Source organism: Hippocampus comes, unplaced genomic scaffold (assembly GCF_001891065.2).
Source record: "Hippocampus comes isolate QL1 unplaced genomic scaffold, H_comes_QL1_v1.1 scaffold229, whole genome shotgun sequence".
NCBI classification, from domain to species: Eukaryota; Metazoa; Chordata; class Actinopteri; order Syngnathiformes; family Syngnathidae; genus Hippocampus; species Hippocampus comes.
The window spans coordinates 505863-526918 of NW_017806060.1; the positions used below are offsets into that span (position 1 = coordinate 505863).

The 21056-nt window shown below is 45.3% G+C and overlaps 3 protein-coding genes across 5 annotated transcripts; 2 read left to right on the top strand and 1 right to left on the bottom strand.

Annotated features, from left to right (window-relative positions):
• The first annotated feature begins 3649 nt into the window (after positions 1–3649).
• Positions 3650–11806, top strand: btbd8 (BTB domain containing 8). Of its 3 annotated transcripts, none has more exons than XM_019893167.1 (5): positions 3650–3736; positions 5754–6204; positions 7035–7193; positions 7277–8890; positions 10946–11806. In XM_019893167.1, the coding sequence occupies exons 2-5, from the start codon at positions 5829–5831 to the stop codon at positions 11425–11427; spliced, it is 2631 nt and encodes an 876-aa protein (XP_019748726.1). In that variant the 5' UTR covers positions 3650–3736; positions 5754–5828; the 3' UTR covers positions 11428–11806. The 3 variants fall into 3 exon arrangements, with proteins under 3 accessions (XP_019748726.1, XP_019748728.1, XP_019748729.1); XM_019893169.1 differs by lacking the exon at positions 3650–3736 and adding an exon at positions 3743–4157; XM_019893170.1 differs by lacking the exon at positions 3650–3736 and adding an exon at positions 5178–5210.
• Positions 11807–12011: 205 nt separating this feature from the next.
• Positions 12012–13924, top strand: cunh1orf146 (chromosome unknown C1orf146 homolog). Its single transcript, XM_019893172.1, has 5 exons — positions 12012–12485; positions 12837–12930; positions 13057–13219; positions 13554–13632; positions 13748–13924. The coding sequence occupies exons 1-5, from the start codon at positions 12426–12428 to the stop codon at positions 13853–13855; spliced, it is 504 nt and encodes a 167-aa protein (XP_019748731.1). The 5' UTR covers positions 12012–12425; the 3' UTR covers positions 13856–13924.
• Positions 13845–20789, bottom strand: glmnb (glomulin, FKBP associated protein b). The gene is made up of 18 exons (XM_019893171.1): positions 18841–20789; positions 18194–18319; positions 17566–17676; positions 17395–17503; positions 17089–17323; positions 16781–16871; positions 16542–16708; positions 16076–16129; positions 15969–15999; positions 15818–15907; positions 15599–15640; positions 15431–15504; positions 15250–15334; positions 15060–15169; positions 14869–14932; positions 14660–14795; positions 14079–14173; positions 13845–14015 (listed from the first exon to the last, which is right to left on the bottom strand). The coding sequence occupies exons 1-18, from the start codon at positions 18922–18924 to the stop codon at positions 13869–13871; spliced, it is 1851 nt and encodes a 616-aa protein (XP_019748730.1). The 5' UTR covers positions 18925–20789; the 3' UTR covers positions 13845–13868.
• Positions 20790–21056: the final 267 nt, after the last annotated feature.

Sequence of the window (21056 nt, forward strand, 5' to 3'; positions counted from 1 at the left end):
AAATATCTCGACTTTGTCATGTGGTCATCCCACAACGTTGGGTCCGTCTCGGTGTGTGTTCTGGTAAGCCATGAGGCCTATTCATGCATTCCCACCCAATCAATCTCCATTAAACTGTCGGCCCCAGTTTTCTAACAGACACTTGACATCCGGTTGCTCCACAATGTTGTGCGCGACCAGACTTGTATTGGGGGAGCGACGTGACTCACAGTTTTCCTCCTTTCTCGACGTTTTATTTAAAAATAAAATAGCGCCTGTTTCCCTAATCGGCCCTCACACGAGGTCCTTCCATAGTGTTGTGTTTCGTTCTGAAGGGCCACAGTCAGCTCATATATGGTCACTCCACAATGTTGCATTCATCCGTTTGGGTTCTGGGGCGCTACGCCAGTTATTAGTTCTGCACCATTTGTCTCAATTCTTGAAATTTTGACAGTGTTTTGTGTGTGGGTCTTGTCTTTCTTTTATTTTTTTTTGTGATGGTGTCTGGAATTTGCATTGATACATTGTGATGTATTAGCCAGCGTGAAGGTCATCGCGGTGTCTCGTCATGCCTGTGAGCCATTTAGGAGATTAATCATATTCGCGCACACGTGTACGTGCACACTGCTCATCTTAGCCTCACCTGAGTTGGCATCAGACCTTGGTGCTGACCTCGTGGAGTTACCGAGATCCAACACAACACAACGATGAATCACCCAAAAGTTATCCAAAGATAATTGCAACATTCTGTCAACCACACTTTTTTTTTATCCAAGGCCAATCAAATTCGTGGTCGGTAATGGTTTCGCGTCCGTCCTCTAGGGGGTGCTAAGTCCAATTATTTTATTTCCAAATACTCTACATTCAGTTGACTAAATAGCCAGATTGTGGGGAGGGGGCGGTCTAAATGGCCTAACTGTTTTTTTTTCTTTTACTTATTTTAACTGTGTCATCAATAGCCAAAATGCCTGCACTGTGTTTTACTTTTTATTTTCTGCTATCTATACGACCATTTTCTTTTCATTTTTGTTGGCAAGAAGTTTAATTTTTTTTTTCTTTTTAAAAATTTGATGTCATAGGTTACTACTTTACACTTTTCCACATGGTGGTATATTTTTTTTTAACTGAATTTATCTTGCATTATTTTTAAATCGTCTGCATTGCCATGGGATGCTTTTGTTTTTGTCTGAATAGCTATACAGATTTTTTTTTTTTTTTAAAGGGATGTCATTACCGTTTCATTGTGAAAGCATCATTCGCTGATACACACGTGTTGGGTTGTGCAGGTGTCCCTAACAAAGTGGGCGTCATTTCATAAAAAGTGCAAACGTACTTTTTGTCCTCTTGGAAGTCACACAATGAGTCACGTGTGAAACGTCAAATAGATCCGACATCTCACTGTTTGCTTGGTTGGCTTTCCGGCACAAAATACTGCATGCGTGGAAATTTTATCCCTGATGGAGAAGAAGCGAAGACGGTGGGGAGCCGGGTCAGGAAAACACATGAGCTCGGTCTCCTGCTGAGCTTCTGGGGACTGGACCCAGTAGTGGCTTCAAAGTAGCACAGTCCACTGGAGTCCATGTTTGCGCCTCCGGGCTCAGAGACGAAGTGCTGTCCTTAACTTCCACCACGCCTGCTTTAACGCGGGTCGACGTCCAGCCAGGGAACTGCTGGAGTGGCCTCGGGGCTGCAGTCGCCAAGGACACTCCAGGAGTTCACTTGCTCCATGATCCCTGTTGCGATGTGACACTATGAGGTGATATACGGCAACATGTTGTGAAATATGACAACATGCAACAATGTGTGAGGATACGGTATGTGGTAAGAACGTACAGTATTTACAGTAGTCGCTGGTCAGGTATCTCATGGCGATCCTGATCCCGTCTGCTTGGGTGTAATTGATCTAAATATCGTTAGCTTGTTATCAGCCCACTCGTTATCCTCTTTTTTTTCCGTAGGAAGGAAATATGAAGATGATCCAATCAAAGACCACCTTGATTCGATTTGCACTTATCAAAGAGAAGCTCATTACAACCAATCCTGAGGAACAGTCTGTGTTGATGTTCTGTGGAGCTTCGCTACGTGCACAATCCGCCCCCCTTTTCGAGTTTTGCTCATGTTCTAAATACAACTATTAGACTGACAAATGTCATTTGTAAATATTCGGGTAAACCATCGGTGTCAAAGTCTATACATAGTCATTTTTGAAAAACTTAGTATACGTGGTTATATTTTAAAACACACTTCATTATATGTGGTCGTCGTTCAAAAAAACGCCTTACTATACATGCTCATTAAAAATAAAAAAATCAATTAATTTTTTTTTTTTAATCGCCTTACTATACATTGTCGATTTGAAGAAAAAAAACCTTACTATACATGGTTATATTTTAAAACACGCCTTACTATACATGGGTGTCGTTTTAAAAACGCCTTACTTTACATGCTCATTATAAAAAAGCCAACAAAAAAATTTTAAACGCCTTACTATACAGGGTCATTTTTGAAAGAAACAAACTTACAATACATGGTTAGATTTTGAAACACATCTCACAATACATGGTCGTCGTTCAAAAAACGCCTTACTATACATGCTCATTAAAAAAAAAATCAATTAATTTTTTTTTTTAATCGCCTTACTATACATAGTCGATTTGAAGAAAAAAAACCTTACTATACATGGTTATATTTTAAAACACGCCTTACTATACATGGGTGTCGTTTTAAAAACGCCTTACTTTACATGCTCATTATAAAAAAGCCAACAAAAAATTTTTAAACGCCTTGCTATACATGGTCATTTTTGAAAGAAACAAACTTACAATACATGGTTAGATTTTGAAACACATCTCACAATACATGGTCGTTGTTTTAAAAAACGCCTTACTTTACATGCTCATTAAAAAAAAGCCAACAAAAAAATTTTAAACGTCTTACTTTACATGGTCATTTTTGAAAGAAACAAACTTACAATACATGGTTAGATTTTGAAACACATCTCACGATACATGGTCGTTTTAAAAAACGCCTTACTTCACAGGCTCATTAAAAAAATATTTTGTGCTTGTAAAGTAAGGCGTTTTTAAAATGACACCCATGTATAGTGAGGCGTGTTTTAAAATATAACCATGTATAGTAAGGCATTTAAAAAAATGTCTTTTTTTTAATGAGCATGTAAAGTAAGGCGTTTTTACAAGGACACCCAGGTGTCTTGAGGCGTGTTTTTTTTTGTTTGTTTTTTTTTAAACAACGATGTATACTCTGACGTGGTTGCGCCACAAAGATGTGCTTATGTTCAGGAAAAGTTCACGTTAACTGGCGGCGACAAATCAAGACCAGTTAATAGAAATAAACAAACAAAGCAATCGAAACGTGACATCGTTGGCGGAGGTTAACGGCAAATTTTGGGAGGTGAGTGAGACGTTGCCCTCGTGGATTAAACCCGTGGCGGTCTCAGGTAATCTGATCCCACCCCCACAGCCACTCACGCGCACGCGTACACGTCTCGCGTGCCCGAGAATGAGCCTGAGGAGGGCGGGGTTGTGTGTTGCTATGGCGATGAAAGGTCCTTCCAAGCAGCTGCTGATTGGCTGACACAGCACAGCACCCTTTTTTTTTTTTTCAATTCTTCCCCCACCCCCCCCCCCTTTTTCCCCCCCCCCCCCCCCCACGCCCCTAAGAGGTCCAATCACCAGACGCATTCCACGCTGCTGCTGGACTGCGTCTCCTTTGGAGCTTCTCGTGGTTTCCGGAGCAGGTGAGAGGCTTGTGCTGTGGGGATGATATGATTTAGCTTCGTTTAGCTAGCACCTTTTTTTTGTGCTTACTAATATGTGCTGCATGGAGGAGAAATGTGTCGGGGTCGTGCGGGTGGGGAGTAAAACGGTGCACATGATCCACACGCTGGTCTGTGGATGCTAAAGGGACACAGAAGTAGCCGCCTGAATAATTCATCCTGGATGTCATCGCATGCGGACCGCGTGGAAGACGCACCGACCTCGTCACGAGGCTTATTATCGTTGTGATTATGAACTGTCTGTCGTGTTCTTAGCTCGCATTATTTGCTGGATTTGTGTGACTGCCGCTTGGATGCAGCGCGCCGATCAATTCATTGACCGAAGGTTTGTTTTTTTTCTCTGCTCAATGGACTGCGCGTGAGTGTGCGCGCGCGCACTAAGGTAAGAGCTTACTCATGATGTTCCAGCTGTTGTCTGCCTCCAGATGCTTTGCACCAGAAGATTGTCGTCAGCAGCTCCCAGGTCGTTACTGGTACTTTTGACTAAGTGGAATTCAAGTGTCGTGTATGGTGTGGTCGCTGCATCATGTGTGCATCCGCGTTTGGGTCCCGGGATGCTTGGTGATTTGTTGGTTCCACCCAGTCTTGCCGTTTTGTTTGGGTTCTCCGCCGTAGCCCCTTTTTGGCAAGTAGATTCTGACATGGGGTCACTTCACAATGTTGGGTGCCTTCATGTTAATCTTCCAGAAACGCTATGTGACCTTCGGTGTTAGTTGCACCCAATCTGCCTCATTTCTTGCCGTTTTGCTACATTTCACCACTATAGTGCTTCCCCCCCCAAGTAGCCTCTGACAGGCACCCCACAGTGTTGTGTGTGCTGGTCCACTAAGCTACCTCACCCATCCAGAAAAAAAAATAATAAAAATTTGAACCCATGGCGCGTCGTCAAAATACACAAAAAAAGTTTGCCTGTTTAGCATTAGCATCATTGACATACCGCTCAGTCTTTTGACGAGCAGACGATGATGCATCACATGTACGGTAATTTTAGCCCTTGATTGCAGAGATTTGCCACGTGACACAAATGGCAGAGCCGGCTTGAGCGCATCAGCTTGGAATGAGCGGCAGATGTGCCGCTAAGACCCCCACCGTGCGGATCAGGCGGGATTGAGAGCTCCCCTTTATTGATCCTTGTCGAGTATCAGAAACACAGCGGCCACTTCAGAACTAAACATAGCACTCCGTAGCGTGGACTTGGGCTTTCTTTGGTGTTTACGAGATGGTTGTTATCCCAAACATTTCTTGACAAAGTGAAGTCGCCAATTACCGTATTTTCCATACTAAAAGGCGCACTGGATAATGAGGCGCACCTTCAATGAATGGCCTATTTTGTCATTTTTTTCATACATTGGGCGCATCGCTTTATAAGACGCAATATACAATGCATCCACTAGATGGAGCTACGCTCAAGGAAACGCCGACAGAACGATCAGATGTCAGTAAAACTTAATAAAGCAGCGAGGCAGTTCACTTAACCAACAGCAAGTTATAACATTGACTCGTTAACGTTGCTCTATTTCCGTGTTCAACCGCGTAACCGATCGCCTTAAGTTTGAACTCTGAGTTGTCAGCATGCCTCGAGCAAGGAGCTATTTTGGGGGTCAAAATATTACCGTAATGAGCCGCATCGGATTTTAAGGCGCTGTGAGCTTTTAAGTCGGAATGCTTTCAGGTGCACCTTTTAGTGTGGAAAATACGGTACTGGCCTCATATGCACGTTGCAGCATTTGTTGTCTTTCTTTGGTCCAAAAAAAAAAAAAAATGGCAACTGCTTTGAAGGCAGAAGTGTGAAAGGAATTTGTTGATACATCAGTCGAGGAATGTCGGCATGTCCCGACATTCATATGGAAACATTTCTCATCTTTTTGTGTGAATACAAAATTGTGACAGATGTCAAAGTTTTCGATGGTTTTCGTGCGGTCCCAACACACAGCGACGATCCTCACACAGTTCGATGTTCTTTGGTGTCTTTGAGCAGAAGAAGGCGCCTCGGAAGATGTTCTCCGTCTGCTGAGTTCGAGAGCGTCTGAGCTCGTAGATTCCTCTTCCCGCCATGAAGTCAGATGCGCTGACGACCGCTCACAAATCAGGAGATGGACAAAACTCCAATCGGAAGACGACCAAGAAGCCCGGAGAGCGGAGCTCGGCGGCAAAGCCAAAGACGACACTGCTGACCGGGACGCCGGTTGTGAACGGCACTGCCGGGGCCGCAGGAGTCGGGAGGGACGTTGCCGGTCCGGCTCGCCCCCGTGTGGAGAAGGAGACTGAGAAAAAGGTCAATCCTGGGACCAGACCGAAGACCTCCCCTCCTAGCTGCATGGCAAGAGCTCCCAGAGGCTCTGCGCAGCGAGTCGCCTCATCCACGTCGGGTGGCGTCTCGCCAGAAAACGGCGGCGGGAGCCCTCGAAACGGCACTGCCTCCATTCCAGGTGCTTACTTGTTATCTCGAAATCATTGGGACTGAATGACAGAGGTGAGAAGTCAATCGAAGCCGAGTTTTTGTTAAGTCTCAGACAACCAAGTCCCATGTCCTAAAATTGGGGACTTGAGTCCCCGACGTCTGCTGAAAGACTTGTCAGAAGTCATGTCACTACAGCGTCGAGACAAGCCGAGATAAAACGCGCTCAGGCTGCTATCAATGTGCCGGCAGCTGCTCAACCGCAGACGTCTAAGCCCCTGCACAGCTGCTGTCAGACTGCGGGGACTCCGGGGGTTGAGGGGAACTGGGGGTGGGCGGGTTGTTTGGTCGACTGAGCACTTTGAGCTTTTGTGGTTTTCCAAAGGCCGCTTAATCCCGATGTCATCACCGACGGCGTTGTTCAAACCCTTTCGTACTCAAGCACTTAAAAGACAAAAAGTGAAACCTCCAAGGCTGAACGGAATCCATCCTGGGACTCTGGTCGATGTTTGATTTGGTTGGATTGCAACATTTTAAACCCGAGCAACTAACTTTAAACGCTTCAGTCTCAACTCCTCGTCCACCCTTAACCGATACTCAGAACGCTAACCTCGGAATCCCCATGCTAGCTGCTGTTGTATGCTAAATTCAATATTTGACTCCGGGGATCAGGGACACGCGAAACAACTAACCGTAACCCCGAACTCGGCTAACTCTAACTGCCATCTCTTAACCGCTGACTTCGAACTGCGGATCTTTTGAGCTTGTCGCTGGTAACGCTATCGGTATCGGGGCAGAGCAGACGAACGGCGACTGTCAAGCTTTTGTCCTCAACATTTGTGGTTTATGACCGTGTTCCAGGAGCCAAGCCCAAGCAGCAGGCCAAGCCGCTGTACAAACCACCACTCGCCAAAACGGACTCGGCAAGTCCCGTCAGCAGATCCAAGGTGAAAGAAGGCGTCAAAGTCAAGCCCGTAGCAAGAGCGGACACCAAAGGCAAAGGAATCCAAGACAACCACGGTCAGACTTTTTGCTCTCCTAACTTATCTCTCGTGTGAGTCTAAAAGTCTTTTGAACACCTCCCTGTTCTTTTTGTGCTCTAGCCGCCAAGCACGGCGCTATTGGGAAAAAGCAGACTTTGCCCAGGAAGGATTCAGACGGCTCGAGAGCCTCCGCGCCGACCAAACCACACGCGGAAACGGCCGAAAAGGTCTTAACCGGAAACTCCACCAAGTCCTTTTCGAAATCAACCAAAGTGTCTCCTCCGCCACCGAAGCAACCCTTAAGCAAGTCGGCACCAAAGCTTAAAAGTACCAATGAAACGGAGAGAGCACCGCTAAAATGTGGAGCGACCATTCGAAGTGCTAAAGGCCCAGAGGCTAAGGAGAATGATAAAAGTTCAGACTGTAAAACCGAACGGGAACAGAGTGGAAGCGCCGCACTTGCTTGCTCTGAGGAGCTAGCGGCGCCACAGCCAAGCCAGGACCAAGATTCCCTCAGGCTCCATCTGGACTCAACTTGTACTTCCGGAGTCCAGAAGACTGAGAAACAGGCGACAAATGGAGCAGAAGAGCCTAGCGTAGCGCCGCAGGCCGTCAGATCCATCGCGTCGGTGAAAAAGACTGAAAGCCTCACGGGCGTTCGGTCTCCGAGTACCCCCGGAGACACTCCCTGCAGCGTGGGAAGCACCGGCACTCCCTTGGAGGACTCCTGGGGCGGCATCCACACGCAGATCAGCCCCGCGTCCGAGACGGGCAGCACGCACTCCACCTCCTCGGACGACATCAAGCCCTGCTCGGAGGACTACGACGCGGGCGGCTCGCAAGACGACGACTGCTTCAACGAACGAGGGGTGTCCAAGTGCGGCACCATGCGCTGCCATGACTTCCTGGGGCGCAGCAGCAGCGACACGAGCACGCCCGAGGAAATCAAGATGTACGAGGCCGGCGCCGGGCTGAGGGTGGAGGTCCGGCTGCGCGGCCGGGAGATGGAGACCACCAGCGAGGAAGAAGGCGCGAGGCCGCGTCCCCGCTCGCTGTTGCAAAAGCAACGTTTGGTGTCCGCCGAGACGACATCCAGCGTCCCGGAGCGCCAGACTTCCGAGGAGGAGGAAGAGGAGACGGAGGAGGAGAGGTCCGAAGTGGAGGTGGTCCCCAGTCAGGGTCTGACAGAACCCTCGCCGCCATTTCAAGGCATCGTCAACTTGGCCTTCGACGATGGCGCCGCGGACCAGGACGACGAGCAACCCGACTTTCAGTCCACTTCCAATTTCCGCCGATCCGTTTTGCTCTCCGTGGATGAGTGCGAGGAGTTGGGCTCGGAAGAATGCGGCGCCCAGACCCCTCAAGACCCCGACGACGACGCCGCCACCCCGTGTGATGTTTTCGAGTCGGACTCGGTCACTCCGCAATCCCACTGCGCCCCTTCCCGCTCACCCAACCCGTGCCAACATTCGGGAACGGCGCGCCAGGAGCAAGGTGGGGGGCCCCAAGAAAGGCCTGCAGAATCCCCAACGGAGAGTCAGCAAAGCCGAGGGACAGGCCCGCTTCCGCCGAGCGTCGACGCGGCCGGAGACCCCCCGCCCCAGGAACGGCCGTGTCACCTGGACCTGCGGCAACCGTACGCCAACGGAACCAAGAAGGCCGACTTGCACCTAGACTTAAATGAGCCACGCGTGACGGGGGACACGCCCGCACATGCTGCACAGTCTCCAGCAGGTAATGTATGATATATGGACTCGAAACCTGATCCCCCCCCCCCTCACCCCCCCAAAACCATTTTCTCTGGGCCTGACTCTTAGTCCTGACCCCTACACTGTACCTGCCATCGCTTGTGTAAAAAGAAGGATATTACCACCTCGGACATTCCGGTTCAAATTCAAATCAGCATTTGAATTTGCAACATCGATATCCTGAGTCAGACCTCGGTGAAGGACCCGTAGGGAACGGGTCGTTTCATTAAAAACAAAACAAAAAAAAAAAAGCACTTTTACACACACAAACATTTTATTTTTGTGCTGGATTTCTTGCAGCGCTCCACATTTCCACCCCTGAGGTTGCCACGTGCAGCATTTTAACATTTCGCAAATGCCGCTCTGGCTATTTTGGTGGCCAAACGCAACCGAAAAGTTGCCAAGCGACACTTCTCTTTACGTCTGTTTATGGACGGAGTGTTTGGTGGAGGCTGCGCCACTAATTGCATTGTTTTTTTTTTTTTGTTTTGTTTTGTTTTTAAATCACGAGCAATGCGTGGGAACTTCCGCCAAGGCTTACGAGGTCATGACAGAATCTTAACATGACACGAGCTGGATAATGTACGAAGAAAAAATCATAATAATTTTACTTCATAAAAAGATCAGCAACTGTAGCTTCAAAGTCGCACACAAATTTTTAAAAATTGGCAATTTATCGAAAAGTGTCCAATCTGTGAACATGAAAGATGGCTAAAGATGATTGACAGGTGCTTTTGTCAATCAATATTTTAACGCTATTTCTTCCAAATACTGCCATGTAGTTCCGGTATAATATCCAACAAAATAAACTGTTTTTTTCTTTGTTTTTTTTTGTTAAAATGCTATACGTGATAACTTATATTTTTTGTATTTAAAAAAATATATATGTTTTTATTTTAAATTGTGTAGCAAGTGAAGCTAACAAAAAGTTAGCCTAAAAAAAAATTGAATCTCCTTGTTGTTCTTTCTTTTGTGCACCAAGTTGTCTTTTGTTTTGTTTTTGATGTTCTTATTTTGTCACTGCACACATGCATGCTGCTGCTTTCCCCGACATCCATTTTCTTTGTTTGTCTTGATTTATCTTCTGTTGTCCCCTGTTGACTCATGTCCCGATGCTTGACGACGACAAACAATGTTGCTGTTTGCTTTGGCCGGCGCAGCGTTCCTACTGTGTCGTACATTTTGTCCTTCCTTTCTGTTCAAATCCCCCCCCCCCCCAAAAAAAAACCTACAACAGTTTGCCGTTGAGAAGCATATCTACGCAAACTGGTTTGATTTTAGATTTTGTGCCACACACGAGTTCTGTGCGACGCATGGCTTCTTGCTTTGTTTGGGCATGTGGATTAAAAAAAAACAAACCAAAAAAAGATGCATTGAAAAGTGTTGTTTTTGCTGTCAAAGCTGCTGTTAAAGCAGGGGTGTCCAAAATTCGGTCCGGGGGCCATTTTATGCCTTCTTTTCTTGACTGGCTCATGTCACCGTCTATAAATAAAATCTTTGAATGTTACAATATGATGGATCATTCTCTCGATGGTTTGCCAAAGCGTGTTAGCAGTCACCGTCCTTGTCGGAAGAAAAAAACAAAAAAACAAAAAAAACGTACTGCATTCCATACGTCTGCTCTGTACAAATTCTACTTTTTGTTGCACAAATTAAAATAGAAAGCCAACGCTCGGTGTTTCCCATTTGTTTAAAACAATTAACGTGATTGCACAAAAAGGCTTTAAAACAAACAAAAAATTTGTTCTGCTCTGTCCCTGTCAGAAATGCTTTGGCCTGAGTTAAGTGAGAGAACGTACGAATCGCCAGACCGAAATTAATAATGCAGTTGGGGGTTTTTTTTGGGAACAATTGTGTGTTGGAAAAAGTTTGGATACCCCTGCATTAAAGCTACTACTTCCGACTCGAAACCCTGCGGCTCCCAACCAACAATATTGATTATTATTTTATGTGTAATTTGTCTGAGAAATGTTCACAAACAAAAAGACGCGCAGGGCTGTGATTCAGTTTGTCATTTTGCAATATTGTCAATTGTTTTTAGGCGACATTGCTTGTGACAGATTGGATCTAGGCGGCGGCAAACGCGAGCGGACGCCGTCCAACAAAGCCCTCTCCCCCATTTACGAGACGGACACGGGCGACACTTTAGCGCGACGCTCGGACAAGGACAGATCCAGACAAGGAAACACTGAGGACAAAGGCAGCGAGTTTGCCGAACGGGACTGGAGCCTGCTCAGGCAGCTCCTTTCAGACCAGGAGTCCAATCTGGGAGTGATCAACCCGGTGCCCGAAGAACTGAACCTGGCACAGTACCTGATCAAGCAGACGCTGTCCTTGTCACGGGACTGTCTGGACGCAAGGGCCTTCCTGTCCCCGGAAAGGGAGACCTTCAAGCGCTGGGCAGAACTCATCTCGCCCATGGAGGACTCGTCCACCAGTATCACGGTGACCAGCTTCTCCCCGGAAGACGCCGCCTCGCCACAAGGGGAGTGGACCATCGTGGAACTGGAAACACACCACTGACCCGCCACACATGCGAAAATCATGTTATGTCTTGGTCCCAATTTATTCTCAGTCAAAAAAAAATGTCCCTTTAGAGGTCTGTTATGCATACCGATGTTTTTCATGTTGCTTCCAAGCAGGGAATAAAAACAACAACTCTCTCATTGAAGTCTTCTAATGCAGCGGTCCCAGACCACCAGTCCTTGGGACATTTGCTACAGGGCCATACAAAGAGACTGAACAAATAATGTTTTGTTTTTTAATCTATTAATCAGTCTATGTACACACTCACCCACTCTCTTGATCATTCTATGTTCTAATGGATACCTTTAAGAAACTAATGTTGGCTACAGCCTCGGCATTTTGTGTCATATTACCAAAATAAAGACGTGTGTTTATCGAGAGTTGAAATGTATTTGGCAAGGCACACACAAAACACTAAGATATAGTACTCACTGTGGGGAAAAAATGCATTTTCGGCACAACAGACAAAAATAAACTAGGAGTTTTTGGAGAAAATGGGTATAGTTAGTTGTATTCAAGTAGAGACGACTTTTAACCCTCAAAAATTACCCAAATCCTGACGCCTAACTTAAAATTTGAAAGTACAGCTAATCGTTTCGTAAAAACCTTTGGGACATTTTTGACGTTCCATCTTCTTTTTGTCATTTAAACCCCCAAAATATGAACGGGGGGAGTGATCGCCGTTAGCTAATTTAAAACCAAGTAACAAATCAAACCCCAAACTTGAAAAACGACATCTCGATTCCACACAGCTGGTAGAAGTGATTGGACACTCGTCGTAGTAACAGACTGGTGTTGTAAAGTTTAAATTACATTTTTTAACACCTTCCATCAGCTTTTATTCAACCCCCGCAAAGTAGACAAGCTAACTAACTAGCAGCTAGCTAGACAGCTAACTGGCTGACGCGGAGGCAGCAAAAAGCTAAAGAAAATAACAAGACTTTGTTGTGGATATTTTTATTTTTTTCAAAATTACCTTCATCTCTCTTTTGGTGATGGCGGCTGACGGGGAAATGAGGTGGACAACAACTATCATCATTAGCACGTCACTGCAGGTAAGCAGTTAACGCTTGGTGGCGAGTTGCCAGTTACGGCAAAATAACCACTGCGTTGTAAATAATCGCCGTAATTTCTGATATCTGTGCTTTTTAAGTGGATATTTACAACTGTTTTTTAAACTTTAATTCCCTCGAGTTAAAATGGATATACCTATATGTGTATGCCTTTTTAATTAAAGTAAATGTTTCTATTTTATCCCCAGAAAAAAAGGTCATTTTCCAAATTGCTGTGACCACTTTTAGTGGGTTGAAGTTCCGAGATTCTATTCTATTCAATTCCTTGTGTAAAACCAAAAGTGTGAATCAAACTTTAAACCTTTTGGCTCGGTTGATGTCTTTTTTTTTCAGAGCCATGAAACCATCCGGATGCTCCGAGCTCAACAGCACAGAATCCGACTGTCAGACAGTGTGGAGTCTGGCTCTTTCATTTTTCCTCTGTCTGGTAAAACAATGTCTAATCGCTCGTTATTTACCCGAACAAGGGTAAAATCTATTTTTCCGTCACGTTATTTTATGTGTTAATGTAAACTGGTCTTGTGCTAATTGCAGTCATGTCTTGCATGTGTAGGTACTGCTTTCAAACTGGTGGAGCCTGAAAATGTCAGAGATGAGCCGGGCCTTATCGAGCAAATCCAAAAATTTGTGCGGGTCCACCGCAATAGTTTTGTGCTGCTGTATGCTCCTTTCAACGGCAAACGACAACTGGACATGCTCTCACTCATCCAAGAAAAGTATGATAAACAGCCAAGGTTCTGGTTTCAAGGCAGAGTTAGAGTTGGTATTCATATTAGGGTCCAAAGGTTAATGCTACAAATTAGGGGTTCAAGCCAAGGTTAGTTTGACAAATTAGGGTTTGAAGCAAAGGTGAGGAATTCAAGCCAGGAGTAGCATTTCAAAATAGAATTTCAAGTGCCAGGTCTTCAGCCAAAGATAAAAGTTTCAAAATCAGCCAAGATAAGCATTGTAAAAGTTTCGACAATTATACACCATGCTGTACATGTATGAAATGTTTTATTCCATCAATCTCACTTCAGAAGTTTGACTTTTTTGTCTATTTTTTCCCAGATTCTTCAGCAGTAATCTCCGCATCTTGCCTGTGCGAAACAACAGCGAAATTCTCAAAGGAATGCTGACCATTGCAAAGGTAAGGCTGCGTTTCCACTTTGTGCCACTTTTTTTTTTCTTCTCCAAATTCAAGTCCTGCTAGGTGAGTTAATTGTGTATCTCTCCCCCCCCCCCCCCCCCCTCTCCCTCTGGAGGCCACGAGCCAGCCTCACGTGGAACGCATCCGGCACAGGATGTCTCTGGCCAAAACTCACATCGTCGAGAGAAGCCCCGTGTGGGACATGCTTAAGAAGCTCAGCTAATCACCAATGTGTGTCAAAACATTTGACGCTTTTTTTGTTCATTCAAACAAAATAAAGCGCTGGCGTCGAGCCGGTCGTGGTTCTTTTCCGCAGCAATCTCCTCCGTGCGCGCAATGAGGCTCTCCATCAGGTCAAAGGTCACGAGAGCGCTCTGCAGAACCTGAGGTACGGTTCCAAGTGAAACGATGTCATATGATTGATGATATGACTCTGTGTGGTTTACCTGGTGCCGCACCTCCGGGGACATTTTCGACATCGTGTCTCGCTTGACTGGCTGACTTTGAAGGTGTGTGCGGGTGCAGGTTGACGCTCTGGCCGCTAGAGGGCAGAAACGGCAAGCAAGTAAAAATAAATGACGCAATGAGAGGGGGAAAAAAGTTGTACTGTCGTCTTATGAAAATGTAGGAAAAGAGAGTCATAGGATAGTAGGAAACAGTGTGGTTACATTTTGTTTTTTAAATGCAGAAAAGGTAATTTTACTCAAACAAATGGATCAATTTTCAACACCGCTTATCCTGAACAGGGTCATGCTGGAGCCTATCCCAGCTGACTTTGGGCAGAAGGCAGACCACACCCGCAACTGGTCGCCAGTCAGTCACAGAGCACATAGAGAGGTGATTAGTGTCATGACCATGAAGTCTCTAAATCCGTATTGCGCAATTTAGTGGTCACACTTAAATTTTTTTAAATGGAAATATCTCAAAAACAAAAACGTAAAGGCGTTTTTGAAGTCAGCCTCAAAAATATCTCCGATTCAAAGTTGCCGTTGACCAGTCCCGACTCTCCGGGCGTGTGCGCCTTTACCTCTGGCTTTGAGTTTGTGCTCATCTCTCAGCTCGTTCAGCTCGCCCGTGTAAAAAAATCTTGACATGCTGATGCACACACGCAGCATTTTGGTATACTCCTCCTTGATGCCGCACACTCCTTCCCACACGTCCGCCTGCGGATAGAAGAGACGATAATCGGGCGTGTAGACGAGTGAGGAATGAGGACGTCCAATCCGGGTGACCTACATTGCTCCTCAATGGTTTGTCCCGGATGAGAAGGTAGCGCAGGAGGTTCAGGCTCTCCATGATCCTGGATTAACACAAGGAAAAGGCTTTTTAATTTTTATGTTTTTTTTTTGGGTTTTTTTTTACATTGACATTTTAAGTTTTGTAACTCAGCCAGCTAATTAGTGTTGTCGTTTCTGAAACAGACTTACTTGTCCATATCGTGGAGCACGTTTGTTTCCGTACCCTGAGGCAAACTAAACGCCAAGCGCAGGAGTGACACAAATTCCGTCCCCAGGAACCATCTCGTGGCGTTGCCCGGCTGCAACGTCATAATGCTGTTGGACATTTTTTCAATACATGTGTGTCGTTTTGGGTTTTCATGCTGGTCGCGAATGTCACCTTCATGGAGAACTCGACTTGATTTCTGATGTTCTTCACAATATAACCTTCCACTCCCGGATGCTTGCTGGTTTTGAGCAGGTTTCTGTTGTTGTTGTTTAAAATAAATAAATAAAAACAAATAGAAACCAGGACACAGTGTGCCAAAAAATACAAGGCAAGGTTGGAGACGACAACTTGCCCAAAGAGCTTGTGCTTTGCTTCAGCGTCGAGTTTATTGATGAGGAGCTGGAGGACGGTGAGTCCACTTTCTCTCTGTAAACATGCATTTGCTCAATTTGGTTTTGGTTTGCTATTTGATTATGTCAAAGTCACGATTAGAGCTGATCACTATGGTAAAAATACTCACCAGATGTCGCATGGGGCATTCAGTCAGAACCTGCAGCAGACTCTGGAACATTTGACATTGTCACTGTAAATTTACCGGCCCAAATATGAATCGTACGTATTTTTCCGCATATCAATATGCGGACGAATTGGACCAAACTGTCCATGCTCTGATTTCTTTTGGGTTTTTTTTTTCAGTCAGTCTCAAGGCATTAGCTGAGTTTAAATATAAAAGTTGTACCTGCTTTACATCGTAAAAACTCTTCACTTCCAGCAGTGTGACGAGCAAGCTGTTGTCCTGCGCTCTCTCCAGACTTTTTTCAAACAGCGCCTGAAGGACCGTACGATTAAATCCTGCAATGTCATTCTCATGAGAAATGCTTATTCCTTACCAGTCCTTTGAGTACGTGTGACTCCTTTTTGCTGACAAAGTTAGACAATGTAATTTTAGTCGTACGAAAAAGATCCAAGAATCGTTCATTCGGAGTTGATGTCGTACCTCCTGAGCAGCTGGTGGATGTATTCCAGGTTGCGCCGAAGGACAAATTCAGGGCTGGGAACGACAGCAAAGACTCTTAATGGGCTTGCGAAATGTAACTCAACTCAGTTTTATTTATAGAGCACTTTAAAAACAAACACCAGGGCTGAAACAAAGTGCTCTTCTGTCCAGTAAATAAATTAAACTGGACAGAAGACAATTAAACATCATGAAAATACTTTAAAACGCAAACAAAGAGCGATACAAACATAAAAACAAAAAAAAACGGCTTCAAGTTTAATGCTTTCAAAAACAAAGAGCGGAATCTAAAAAAATAAACTCTGTAGTTCACAAGCAGCCAGTGGACGTTATATGCTCCCTCTTACGTGTTCCAGTTATGAAGTGAGCGGCAGCGTTTTGACCCAACTGGAGACATTTGACGGACTCCAAAGAAACGCGAAAATCATGTCGGGATCCAAAGTCTCACCTGAACACGATGGGGAAGCGTTCTGCATCCAGCTGCTTGACAAACACCAGATACGCCAGGCAGCCTTTGGACTCGGCCAGCTGATTTTTGTCCATCTGGATGTTCTTCTTCATTGTACTGAAGAACAGGAGGTCGGCCGCTGACTCTTGGATGGCGACTAAAGTGGCCTGTGCAATAAAACCCACGTTCATGGAAAAATGAAGAACCTTCAAGGGATTTTTGTCCAAGTAGTGTCTCACCGTGATGTTGGACGCAAACAGCCACATGGCCGTCGTCGTCCCGGGAGTCAGCGGAGCCTCCAGTAAAGGTTCTCTGAGACTTCTCATGCAGCTGCATGATGAGAAACACCCACATTGAACCTTCAGAGGCATCGCCATAACATTTTGCAAATGGTTTTAGGCCACCTGCTCCTCCCAAAAAAAAAAAACAATGCTACTCTCTTCAGTTTCCTAAAAAAAAGTTACCGGTAGTTTAAAAAAAAAAAAAAAAAGGTTGAATGAAAAGTCACCTGTGCTGTCACAAAGCCAGTTCTTTTTGTCAAACGTACAAGTTGAGCAGCTCCGTCTTCATCTCCCGGCGTTCTCCATCTTCGTGGTTCCTCACCTCGCCCGAGAAGGCCTGAGTGAAGGTGGTCAAGGCATGGCAACAGCGGCCCAGGCCCCACTGGTCCTCCTTTTCCATCTCTTCGGTGTACGGCACCGGCAGCCGAGTGAGCTGCTTGTGCAGGACCCTCAGCGCCGAGCCCAGCCAGGACGCCCGACCCTTCGTCAACCTCAGCAGGCCTTGTTTGAGCACAGTGCACTTCAGTACTTTATACGACAGGAGGCGCCACAGAGCTGCATTTAAAAACTACCTGCTTCAAGATGAGGGACCACTTGCACGAGGGTCTCGGAAATAGAAGGCGCATCAGTGTCTTCCATGACGTCCAGCAAGTTTCTCAGGACTTCATCTGGCCCGCAGGTCTACGCGACAGGATGAACAGGATGACGACTGTCTCGCTTCTCACGCTTATGTTCGAACCCACCGTGGTCACGTGTGTGATAGCCGACTGGATGCGGTCCCAACTCTTCTCGTTCTTCAAAGCTTCCTTCATGAGAGGAGCCAAGAGGACGCAGCCCATGGAGTGGACCATCCTCTACAGAAAACAACAACTGATAAATCATGTCTAAAAAGGTCTTTGAGACAGGATTAATAACAAGTTGTTTTTTTTTCCTTTTCTTTTTCTCGATAGACGTTGTTGCAAAGGTGCTTAAAAGAATAAACATTTGTTTTTAGAGAGGGGAGAAAAATCTAGAAAGTATGAGCTACTTTTTTTAATGGGAAGTCAACTCGAAAATGTTCTCTACAACTTTGTGAAATATGAATTCAGCAGCACAATCTACCCATTTTCTCCATCTCATCGACTTGGTGTCGCCTGAAAATGACATCACGACCGCTCACAGCTCAACTTGCGAATGTCACGTGAGCAAACTCCGGAAGCGGCTGACGTCATTTGTTGTCTAGGTTATTTTGTCCAGCGTTTTAGCAAGTTTTATGGTGTTGTACGTTTGGTCACGTTGACAAATTATTCCAAATTTGATTGAGCTTCGTGTAACATTTTGAAGCCCCACTTGGTTGGAGTTGAACTTGTGGACAAAGCCAGTGAGAGTTACCCGATTTTTGTCGTCTTGAAGGAACATGAGCAAGCGCTCGCTCTCTCCCTGAGCGAGACACGAACATGCCAAGTCCATGAAATGCTCCCGGTCCTCTGGTGTCAGCTCCTCCTCGGGAGTGTCTCTCTACAAAAGGACACGTGATTTTATCAGCACCTTCAAGTCATTATTAATACCCGAGGATTTGGTGCATGTGCAGGCCTTCTTAAAATTGGTTTTAAAAAATGCCCAAAACACTAAACTGTACAAAGTCAACAAACGATACGGTGGATGTTGACCAAAAGTCCCTCTCCGAGTGATGCTATCCGTAGGTGCCCCCTGCTGACGGAAACGTGTACATGCAGTCACTTCTGATGCTCCCAATTTCTTCCAAATTCAACTCTGGTTGAATCCTCTTGTCCTGTCAACACCCGCCACCCCCGATTTTCATCTTGCTCCTCCCAACTTTTGTCATTAGAAGGAATTTTTTTTCGAGAGCCGAAAGATCTTACTCAAAATGAATTGTGATTATTCTTTTCCACAATATTGCAATGTGATGATTTTTTTCTTCCCATTGGTGTTGTTGATTTGAATTTGAGCGATTGTTCAGACTTTTTTTTTTTTTTTTTAAACACAACAAGACATTTTGGAGAAGGTTGTGGACTCACCCATCGCTGGATGAGGTCGTTCACCTTCCCCTCGTTCATCATCACGTTCGCCACTGGCCTCTCAGGCAATCCTTTTACCACCATGTCTTTATTCTGGAACAGCGGCAGCTGGTGTGGCCGCCACAACTGTCAGAACCGCGGCTCGACCGAACAAACCTGTGTCGGTGCCTCGATTCAGGGCGAGAGGAAGCCTGACGTAAACCTCTTAGCTGCTTTTGTGCTGTAAGAGGATTACTCGGTGCGCTCACACAACATGCTTGGAAGTGTCTGGAAGGATCCAAGGACACACTCGAGACGTGACACAATGAAGGAAAGTTCCAGTTTTCAAGAAAGGGACATTTTGAAAACAAGTTTGCACTGTTACTCCATGACTGCACTCTTGAGGTTCACATGTTGCTGTGGCGTAGGAACTTTATTGGGCTTCATTCCACTTGGAGGTAGTGGAACCATTTTTACTTCCCTGTGCCTTCTTTGGAAGTATATGGACAGAAATATTGGGACACGTGGTTAGTCCACCTGCAGGACTGCGTCTCAATGCTTTTGTCCAGGGTTGAGGAGCCAAGTGCAGGGAAACAGGAGTACAGGATGGTCTCAAACCAAAAAGACAAGCCAACAAAAAAAAAAAAGCGTACAAAATTAAAACTTGGGGGGAAAAAATCTAAATGCTAAAATTACCAAAGTCTAACAAAATGAGATCAAAGTAACAAAGACACAAAAACCTCATGCCACTACAGAACACTGGACTTCAGCAGAACCACAAACGAAGAACCGTAAAAGATGGAGGGTGATAAAAACAACGAGGCACACCTGGGCAAGACCCAAGTGGCTGAGGGAGCTGATTAGAAGCCGCAAGGGGCCAGGCCGACAAGCCGTGCAAGATATGAACCAGAAGAAACCAGAAGACATACATGAGACAAAACCAGATATCAACTAAAGAACAGAAAAACAGCTCAGGACAGTCTCCATATTAAGGAGTAGCACAGGATAGGGTAGAAAACATTTCAGTAGTCAGGTTATCTGCTTGTATTTGTTAAATGTGAAATGATACAGGACTGTCACTCAATGTTTTGCCCATGTTACACAATTGGACAGGACAGGATACACAAGATTGAATTCGGGAGTTTATTACTTTTGATTTTGAAACTGTGTTGGGAATCTTTGTTGTTGAAACGACTCAGGACTGTCAACATTTTTGTCTCAATCATTTCAAAAGCCTAGCGCGCATACCATGGAACAGGACAGTTTTAAGTCATCAGGTTATTCTGTCACATTTGCTTCACATGTTGGGAATGTTTGTTTTGTAACCAAATTAAGGATTGTCTCAACGGTTGTGTCCACATAATGGAACAGGACAGGAACAAGATTGATTGATTTCAGACTAATGCAACGAACAAGCTGCGGCACAAAGACGCGTGTTGTGGATTAAAAACCACTTTCCACCATATTGCACGGAATACAAAAGACACTAAGACTCAGCTCATCCCTCTCATACAGCGTTCGTGTGTGTGTGTTTGTATTTTCGGTACAATAGAAGGACAATCACAGAGCTCCTGCCGTCCTGATTTTTCCACGAATGGGTCGCTGTGATGCGTGTTTGAACGACGGGATTTGGGAAGCATCTGCCGCCCGTCTCCGTACAGTGCGATGAAAGCGCGGCACAAAAGCCGCACAAAAGCAAATAAAAGTGCAGCTTGCCCCTTTTAATTAAGAGTTGCTGAGCTCTTGTTTTCACAGCGCTGTCAGAGTGGAGAATTCAAACACACCCGCAGTCTGGGTCACTTTGTCCTGTTCTTTATTATGCTTGCCTCATATTGCTTTCATCTGTGTATAATCAGACAAATAGGCCTTTACAATCGAAAACAATCGACAAAAGCATTTCATTAGAGGGCATATTTTACTTATTTTATTATTTGGCGTCTTTTTTTAACAACTTATTTCGGTCGGTAATCTATGCGCCTTATAATGCCCGATATATGAAAACAGTTTTTAAATAGGTCATTCATTGAAGGTGCGCCTTATACTCCGAAGAGCCTTATAGTGCGGAAAATACGGTATATGGACTCCTTTTCCTGATCCACCTTCTACTTTTAAGATTTGGTTTGCTTATGTTGTCCACCGTCCCGGGAGAAATGCAAAGGCAGTCAGAGAAAGCATCAAGCGCATTTCCTAGGTGACCTTTTAGCAAGAGCCAGGTTTTAAGTGAACGCTTTATCCAG